Source organism: Scomber japonicus, chromosome 9, assembly GCF_027409825.1.
Source record: "Scomber japonicus isolate fScoJap1 chromosome 9, fScoJap1.pri, whole genome shotgun sequence".
Lineage (NCBI taxonomy): Eukaryota > Metazoa > Chordata > Actinopteri > Scombriformes > Scombridae > Scomber > Scomber japonicus.
In genome coordinates, this window is record NC_070586.1 from 22,487,175 (window position 1) to 22,496,811 (window position 9,637).

Below are 9,637 nucleotides of genomic sequence, written 5' to 3' on the forward strand. Positions count from 1 at the left end.
CTGAGTAGGTTTAATTATTGTGTTTGTACCTGTAAGCCTATTTTAGAGGGACTGTGGTGGTAGCCTACTGATCCTACTATGTTTACTTACTGTATAAGTTACATTTAATCAGTTACTGTAAAAACGGATATAGAGAAAAAAGTGTGTCAAAAGGGACCAGTGTTAGTTTATTATGTCTTCTTTTTATACAGGCAGACCCACGGTCTACCTCTGGCTTTGGGTCCTACCATGCACGCTCGCACGTCACACAACACGTGTATTGGCTACGGGTTATGGTGGCTCGTGCTGTATACATCTGTTAACTTTTGTTAATTTCTGAGTAATTACATCTCCAAATCGTGTGTGAAGATTCGCAGGCTGTGTGTAAATGGGAGGTCTTCAAAAGAAAAAGGTGAGAGTCGACGTAGCTGTTTAATGTTAGCCGCCTGGAGCCTTGTTTGTCCCAACGTGTTGGAGAAGACAAGCGAGTTTAAAGCCTTTAAACTCTTTCGACAACGTGGACACAAAGTGAGGTGATATGTTGTGCATGAGTTTAATGTGAGCGTCTGACTCTTGCTTTCCAGTTTGAGAGGGGCTCTGCCACCAACTACATCACCAGAAATAAGGCTCGCAAGAAGCTGCAGCTGAGCCTCCCAGACTTCAGGTAACATGAAATGCTAACGAAATAATAGCTGCGTATTTAGCAGCCTGTATCAGTTGACAGGTGTCTCACTGATATTTCTCCATCCAGACAACATTAGATAAGTTCCAGACCAAAAACCCACTACACTTAAACTTGTCAGATCTGAATAACACTGATTGAGTTCTTATTTTAGTCACTAAAGGGATTGCTACCCTTGTATAAATAGTAGGAGAGTGGTTTTGATATTAAGGACTGTACCCACTACTGTTTTAGTCATTATCAGTTGGTAGATTAATACTTAAAAAAGTTACTTTAATATCAGGACAGTCCTCTGGCAAGACACAGCCACACAGCAGCCATGTCACTAATACATTATTTTTGGGTTTCTCAGGCGACTATGCATCCTTAAAGGCATCTACCCTCATGAGCCCAAGCACAAGAAGAAAGTGAACAAGGGCTCCACCGCCCCGAGGACCTTCTACCTGCTCAAAGACATCCGCTTTCTGCTGCATGAGCCGATAGTTGGCAAATTCAGAGAGTACAAGGTATTGTATTTAGCCTATTTTATAAATATTAACACTAACAGAAAAACGTTCTTGAAGCAAGATCAAGTCTTGGTTCTTTCAGGAAAGAAAATTGTATTTGATTTTCTGTTTTTGATAAACGGCTCTCTTTTTTTGCAAAGAATGCAGTCAGCTCAAGAGAAAATCGGTCTGCCAGATGAGGGCTTTTCTTTTGTTAAAAGACATGTTTTTGCTTTTTGTAAATGTAAATTGTTCCTTTCTTTAAGAAATTCTTCGTTGATACTTTGGTACAATTTTCTTTAATAATAATAATAATACATTTATTTGTATAGCACTTTTCATACAAGAAATGCAGCTCAGAGTGCTTTAAAACAAAAAGAAATTGCATACACCAAGTGCTTCACATTAAAGGGGCCGAGACGAAACAAAGCAATGTAAAAAAAAAACGACACAGAAATGTTTGATGGAAAATAAAAAGTCATAATTGAAAATAGTAAAAATATTACATAGGAAAAGTAGCTAATAAATAGAATATGTCGAATTAAACATTTTAAAGAAGATTTAAATATTAAAATTAATTCAGTAGTGCATCAATGAGGAGATGACTGTCAGAGAAGATAGTTTAAAGATAAAGTGAAGGGATAGGTTTTTAGCTTGCTGTTAAAATCATTCAGCAAGCCGGCTCCTCTGATATCTAAAGAAAATGTGTTCCATAACTTTGGGGCATAATTGACAAAGGCTGCACCCCCCATTTTCTTTTGGCTGTTGCTGGAAACTGCCAATAACCAGCAGCAGATAATTGCAGTGTTCTTGATGACAAATAGTATACAAGGATTAGCCACGTAGCTTTGTCATAGCTCATTAAGGGTTTTGTATATATGGAGGATGATCTTAAAGTCAATTCTAAATGTTACAGGAAGCCAGTGCAGAGCAGCTAGAACTGGACTAATGTGCTCTCTCCTCTTGTTTCTGTTTTAATAGACAAGCTGCAATGTTTAGCATGAGCTGAAGTCTTCAGTGTTTTTTTTGTGAGGCCAGTAAAAAGTGCATTACCGTAATTGAGTCGGCTTGAAATGCATGAATCAGTTTTTCTGCATCTTTTTGATTTATAAATGGTTACATATTAGCTATGTTTATAGCCTTGTTAATGTGGAACCTGAATCTCGCTCATCCATTTATTTATTGCCTGTAATGGTATAAGTGCGATCACTGTCACTGTGCTTTATTTAAAGGTGTTTGTACGCAAACTTAAGAAGGCATATGGAAAAACAGAATGGACTTCAGTGGAGAGACTGAAGGAGAACAAGCCAACCTATAAATTGGACCACATCATCAAAGAAAGGTAAGATGTTATGTTCAGCAGTGACCATAGGAGGGCGTAGTTGAGCTTAAGTGTGGTAGTGACTCTGTAGAGTCAAGTTACAGGACATCAATAGAAACGCCAGGTAACTGCAAATAGTGGGATTTATTCTGTATTAAATAATATAGCATTTCATAAGTTGGAAACAAAACTACTAAATACTTCATTTTTTTCATTCTTAGATATGATGTAATATATTCTAAATGGTATGAAGTTGCTTTGTTTCACTGGTGCTCTTTTGTGTGACAGGTACCCCAGCTTCATTGATGCTCTCCGTGATATTGAAGATGCACTGTGCATGTGCTTCCTCTTCTCTACCTTCGCCCGAACAGGAAAATGTCATGTGCAGACGATCCAGCTGTGCAGACGCCTCACTGTGGAATGGATGAACTATGTGATCACATCTCGTGCTCTCAAAAAGGTGCCATTCTACACTGAACTGCAACCATCAGGCTGCTTTCTTTGTTTGACACACTGCATAAATACAAAGTCTTGAAACGACTTGAGTTCATTGACCCCTGTTCTGCCACACATTAAACACTTGTCTGTTCCTTGCAGGTTTTCATCTCCATCAAGGGAATATATTATCAAGCTGAGGTGATGGGGCAGCTCATTACATGGCTGGTGCCATATCAGTTCTCTCATGATGTAAGTACAGAATGATGAAATGCCGCTCATAGTGATTATGCCAATAGTTAGCAGTCAGTTTGTCATTATGGGTTTATACTGAGGGATGAGACCGCTCTGTCAGTACCACATCATAAAGTCAAGGACATTGTTGATATCAAATACAGAAAAAAACTCCACTGAGTCCACTGATTATAAATTACTATAAATGTTTGTACTCAGTTACACATTTTTCCACTTAGTTCAAATCTGTTTTTTGCCCTTTCAGCACCCCACAGATGTTGACTACAGAGTAATGGCAACTTTCACAGAGTTGTACACCACGCTCATGGGGTTTGTCAACTTCCGACTCTACCACTCCCTCAATCTGCTTTACCCACCAAAGGTATCTTGAACTCCGGCTCTGCAAACATAAGGATTTTGCTCTATATATACATATAAGTCCTTTTATCTGAAAGTGAATTAACAGTGTGTAACAAATGTTATATTACAATAATTATAACAGTGTTGTAGTTATATTTAAAGTGGATTGCTTACTGTGACAGATTTCAGAAACATGCAACTCTTATTTGGAACTCTGCACACCACAATAGTTCTCTGTGATTACAGTAGTAATTTATGGCTGGTGGCTCTGTGCTGTGTTAATGCCGTCTTTCTTTTGCAGCTGGACAGTAAAGCTGAGCTGGAGCTGAAGGGCGAGGATGAGGATGACTACGCCATGAATTCAGAGAGCTACTTAGAGGTGAAATTCTTTATGGGCTATGTTGAATGATCCATTAAATAATATGCTCCCTTACCTCTACTGTTACCTAGACAGCAACTAAACCACCTCCTCGATGAAGTCTGGGCTGACTAATAGAGTCATGCGAAGAGCACTAACATAACATAACATAACATAACCAGTACAGGCCTTAACCATGTTGCTGATATGAACATAATATCAATTATAATAAATTCAGTCAATAAAAGTTTGATTAGACATTTATCTTACTAGCAATGCCCCCCAAAATTCTCTCAAGTCAACAAGTATTTGTTGAAATACTGCTTTTTTTCCGTCATTATACACGGACACAGGAAACAAAGACGGGATGATAAAAATGGTTTAAACAGATGTGTACCAGCGTCTCTGTCTCTTCCTCTACTGTCCAGTGTGATGGACTCTTAGCTGTCCAACAACACAAAGTGCAAATAAATGCAATCACTTAACCTGTGGCTCAAGATCAGAACATAAATGATTGAAAAAAGTAAAAACACTTCTAAGATAAATATAAATAGATAAATGCAGGCAGGAGCTTAAAACTGAATCTCAACAGTTTTTGGAGACTTGCTCACTATCATATTGGATGTATTGCCTCCTCAGGCTGTCACTGTCCACAAGCACGTTTTGCACGTAGGGACCTTCTTCCTCCAAGCCGCGGCAGTCTGTCTTTTTACATTCATACAGACTGCAGAGCTACCTGCTTACGCTGCAGCTGCACACGACCTGAGGGACTTCCACTTTCTCTCTGACAAGACGTCACATTAAAAAGAAAAACCCCGCTCATACTGCAGGAACGGTATGATGGAAAATTTTGGTGATTTTGAAACCGTGACTTTTTCATACTGTGGAACCTTGAAACCGGTAACCGGGCCATGCCTAGTTGGCTCATTGAAATTAATTAGAGAGATAGGATTTTTCATGTTGCTTATACCTGCATTTTCATTCACTTATGTTGGTTGGTAGGCAGGATAACCTCTAACCCGCAAATTATTTTGTACATTATCACATGACTGATACAAACTTTGTGTTTATGTGTGCATGTAGATAATAAACATAGGGGAGTTGTAATAACTGCTGTTTTTGGCTGTGCAGAAACTGTCAGCCCTGAGTGCCAGTCTGGCCCGAGTGGTTTCTGCTGCAGAGGAGGAGGAGGCTGAACTGGATCAGTTTCCTGTTGAAGGGGTAAGAAAACCAGTTCACACGCACATGACTCACTGAATCTTACCTGTTCATCTTACATGCAGAGAACTGAGAAAATTATATCGCTGTTTTCTGTCTAAGAAATGTCGAAAAACAAGCTAATTGGTCTCTGAGGGCAGATATGAGAGGTCTTTATCAGGGAAGCTTTTAGAGATGTGAGACTGAGATTACTGCTCAACGTGTGGTTGCTAAGGGTGTGGCGTTTCTCACTTTGTTTTGCCCAATTGGTTTGAGGTTGCCAGCTTTTGAACTTGATCATCACAGATACTTTTCAGGAGCCCAGGTTCAGTTGAAACTCACTGCAGTAGTTGTTGTTTTGTTTTTTTGTTTCGAATTATTTGCTTATCAGGAATCAGGGTTTCGTCTCTATTATCGTCACAACAAATTTACTTGCACTATTCGCTCTACTTAAATTCAGTGTCTGGTACCCTAATCTTTTTTTTTTTGTGTGGAAATGAGTGATAAAACCCACCAGTGTTGATGAGAGTCTTTAATGTTGAATCTGAATTCAGTTTAAAATGTCAGTTCTTGTTATGACCCAGCCCTCACAGTATATTTATGTATAAACTACCTGTCTACATAACCAAAAGTTTTCCTTTTAATTCTTCTCTTCAGGAGGACATGGAAAAGATGGAGGCCAGAGAGAAAGAACAGATACAGCAGGAGGCCCAGACAAAGATTTTTGAGGGGCTCAAGTTCTTCCTCAACAGAGAAGTGCCCAGAGAGTCACTGGCTTTTGTCATCAGGTGAGTGAGGGCTGCTGCTTTTTAGAAACACATTTATTTATATTTTATTTTATAAATAATGATGCCATACAAACAAACCTTAAACTGATCAATTTCCCTTTTTGTGTATTTTTTTGTATATTGCTGCTCAATTTCAGGTGTTTTGGTGGTGAAGTGTCCTGGGACAAGTCTGTTTGCATGGGGAGCACATACGATGTGACAGATGAGACCATCACGCATCATATTGTTGACAGACCCAACATAGACAAACAGTATATCAACAGGTAAAATAAATAAGTCAAATCCATACTTGTTTTACTTTTCGTCATTCTGAATATCTTCCGTTTTCACCCAAATGTCTCGAACTTATCACTGACAACAAATATCTGCTGATTGATTTGTGCCCCTCTCTACTTGTTCATTATCATTTCCTGTACAATGCCTCCTTTCAGCGTCCTCTTTCCGCTCTCTTGCCTCAAAGCTATTCTGTGTTCTTCATTGTGTTTGACAGTCCCTGCCCTCTTCCTTCATCATGCTCTTTGCATTCCCCACATAAGAGTCACATTACTTCCACCATTTCTGCCAAAACCCTCATATAATACTTGAGAAGAGAGGAAAACTGCTCGCTTTTTAGAGTGATATGTGTACTCATCACTCTGTAATAAACAACATGCATAATTAAGAGGTTATTTTCATAGTGTTTACTGTGATGTTATGTGTTTCAGGTACTATATCCAGCCCCAGTGGCTGTATGATTGTGTCAATGCCAAATTAGTCTTACCCGTGGAGGACTACTTCCTCGGAGTGACTCTGCCCCCCCACCTCTCTCCTTTCGTGGAGGAGAAGGATGGAGACTACGTGCCCCCAGAGAAACTGAAGATCATGGCCTTACAGCGGGGAGAAAATCCTGGTATGAACTCCATATTCATTTTGTTTTAACAATATTTGATATGTGTGTAATCAGTTACTTTGTGTTCTGAAATTTTTGCTGAAAAAAATTGAAGTTGTTGAGAATCAACCTTTTTATAAGAAATGCATATTTAAAGACCATGAAAACAATTTATATATTTTTCTTCCATCATAGCTCAAGAAGAGGAGGAGGAAGGTGAAGATGACGAGGAAGAGGAGGAGGAAGATGACGATGATGAAGAAGAGGAAGATGATGAGGAAGAGGCCGAGGAGAAAAATCTGAAGAAGATGGAAGAGCAAAGATCTCAGGGCAAAGTAAGTGACTTCTGACTCGTTTTAGTTACCATCTGTCACCTTTTTGTTTTTACAACCAATTTATTGACTTGTTTCTCTTCCATTTTAGTTGCCAGTGAAAGTGACCCCTGGAAAAATGAAAGTGGAAAACCCGGCACGCTTGGAGGAGGAGGAGAAAGCAGAGGAGAAGCGCCTGGCCATCATGATGATGAAGAAAAAGGAGAAGTACCTCTACGACAAAATCATGTTCGGAAAGAAGAGAAAAGTCCGAGAGGTTTGTTCAATTTTTGTGTTTCCTGCATATGGATTTACGTGTAGATAAGACTGTTTGAGAAGTCACACGTGCAAATAGCATTCTTACATTTCTAACATTGTATCCTTTGTCAATATGTGGCATCTTATCTTGGGCTGAGAATGTTTAACAGTATTGTATAGTTGCTGCTGAGAGAATGTTAAACCCATCGATGACCCTCTGAGTTCACAGACATCTTTGACTGGTGTTGAGATCTGTTCATTAACTTGCATTTGTTCTTCTCTAATAGGCTAACAAGCTTGCTGCCAAGAGGAAAGCCTTTGATGATGCTGAAAAAGCGAAGAAGAAAAAGACCAGAAAATGATCCATCAGATGATTTATTGTTCAGACTGACTTTATGTATTTAACTTTGAGGTCGAATGCATTACAGGTTTACATGTCATGAAACCTATAAGTGCATTTCAGAGCTCTGTGAGCAAGTTACATGCAGTTATGTGGGTGCATTAACCTCTGCATAATTTCAAGCTGATATCCAGGATGTGGCATAGTGCTAATTGTGTAATTATTGTTGTAAAAGTGACTGTTTTGTTTGTATGAACTCTTCTCTACTATTATACAATACACAAGATACTCCTTTCACTTTATTTTAAGATCTGTACTTGAACCGGTCTGTATTTTAAAGTAAAAACACCGTTTATTAATCTTGTTGTTTGTGTTATTGGAACAGTCATGCCACATTTCTTCACACTGCAACACCAATCACCATATATGTGGATTATCTATGTAACAAGTAAATGGTCAGTCTCATAATAGCAGACAAACTGCCCCTGTGTCACTGCACCCAGCTGTGTATGAATCTGAAAGATGGAAATATGTCCCTTTAGACCAAGGGTTCACATCTTTGCAGAGGCTGAGGCCACTATGTTGCTGTTGGTGGGACGTCTTGACCGATTGGTCCACACATGGGCAGTAGGCGCTGATGACGAAGGAGCATAAGCCCTTCTGCCCTCTGAGACACTGCCGAGATCCTGTTGGGCCAAAGGCCAGGCTAGCCATGCCCTGCACTCCTCAATCTCCTCATTCAGTTTGTGACACTCCGTGCCCCCTCTTGCCCCCTCCCCTCTCACCCTGATCTGAATTCCACGCATGCCCACCCAGTCCGGGTCTCAGCCTGGCACTCTGGCTGCCTGCAGGCAGAGGCACGCCCTGCTCAACAAAAGCAGCAGTGTCGTGCCTGAGCATGACGAGTGTGGGATGAGCAGCCCAGATCCAGTGTGCCTCCCGAGGTCCAGCCATAGAGCTGGGGCAGAATAGACCTCACGCACAGTACTGTACTGGGTTAGGCGTTATGACCACATATTGCTACACCCTGGCATGCAGAGCCAATAGACTCGTCACTCACAGTTGAATGTTCATTTTATTCTCTATTGAAATGTCTGCTGTCTTGCACAAGAGGTTGTATTGATAATGGTAGTTTCACAAGCTAAAGATTCAGTGTTTATGGTCCATGAATATTTTATACACACCAGAGTGAAAGATGTTTTTAATGCATTTGCTCAGAAAGGGAAAAATATGAATCCTTTTGATATATATATGAAAATGTATGTTTTATGCACGTGCTCTACAGTGTAGGCTGCGTAGGTTGCTCAATTTGTTTAGATAACAGTTTAATCTGTGGTCCAGAACTGAATTACTCTCCTGTGTACATTTCTACTTCTATGGCATGTGTAGACACAGCTTGCTAAATAAGCATTTCGAACAATACAGACAGAACAGTCTTGATCAAGTGGTACAATTCTTGCCTTTGTGCTTTTGGCTTTCTATATTTGTTCTTTTTTTATGCTGCTTTCCACCCCTCCTATCAGCTTGCAGTTCAGACTCCAGTGTCCGCACTCAATAGCCCTCTGTATGTAGACACAGAATAGGGACTATACAGCCTCTCCTCCCTCCCTTTCTCTTTCTCCCTCCCCTCCATCTCCTCCACCCTCCCTTCCTCTTTTACATTCACTGACAAGTGCATGTCCCTTGACGTCACATGTGGCTAGATGAGCCTCCCTGCAGTGCTTTACTCAGCGAGATCAGTTTTGGAATTGAAAGTTAAGGGGGGTAAGCAGCTCAAGGCATCAGGTGTGCAGAGAGAAAGAGGAGAAGAGGACCAGATGAGTGAGCTCTGTAGCACTAAACCTGTGATAAGGGGAACGTGGGACCGTGCTAGGTCTATGACAGTATGTGTATGTTAAGATCAGATATAAGAATAGGCAGATCAACTTGTTACAGTCATCTGGAGCTGAATGGAAAGGCAGAAAACTACACAGCTGGACAAGAAACACTTTGATTAGTTTCTCTTTGGATTTATGTATGAA

At 40.2% G+C, this 9,637-nt stretch overlaps 1 protein-coding gene across 1 annotated transcript; it reads left to right on the plus strand.

Annotated features, from left to right (window-relative positions):
- The first annotated feature begins 258 nt into the window (after window positions 1–258).
- On the plus strand, window positions 259–7,975 carry pes (pescadillo). Its single transcript, XM_053324994.1, has 15 exons — window positions 259–391; window positions 564–643; window positions 1,014–1,167; window positions 2,379–2,488; window positions 2,756–2,927; window positions 3,065–3,154; window positions 3,402–3,518; window positions 3,798–3,875; window positions 4,986–5,075; window positions 5,709–5,839; window positions 5,977–6,102; window positions 6,544–6,728; window positions 6,903–7,042; window positions 7,131–7,295; window positions 7,564–7,975. Exons 1-15 carry the CDS (start codon window positions 368–370, stop codon window positions 7,636–7,638), a joined length of 1,737 nt encoding a protein of 578 aa, XP_053180969.1. The 5' UTR covers window positions 259–367; the 3' UTR covers window positions 7,639–7,975.
- Window positions 7,976–9,637: the final 1,662 nt, after the last annotated feature.

What these genes read in the sequence shown, in the direction of transcription:
- pes (XM_053324994.1), top strand. Translation starts at nt 368, where the DNA reads ATGGGAGGTCTTCAAAAGAAAAAG. An exon ending in GACCACATCATCAAAGAAAG is followed by an intron (nt 2,489 to 2,755) that starts GTAAGATGTTAT and finishes TTTGTGTGACAG; the next exon opens with GTACCCCAGCTTCATTGATG. An exon ending in CATCTCGTGCTCTCAAAAAG is followed by an intron (nt 2,928 to 3,064) that starts GTGCCATTCTAC and finishes TGTTCCTTGCAG; the next exon opens with GTTTTCATCTCCATCAAGGG.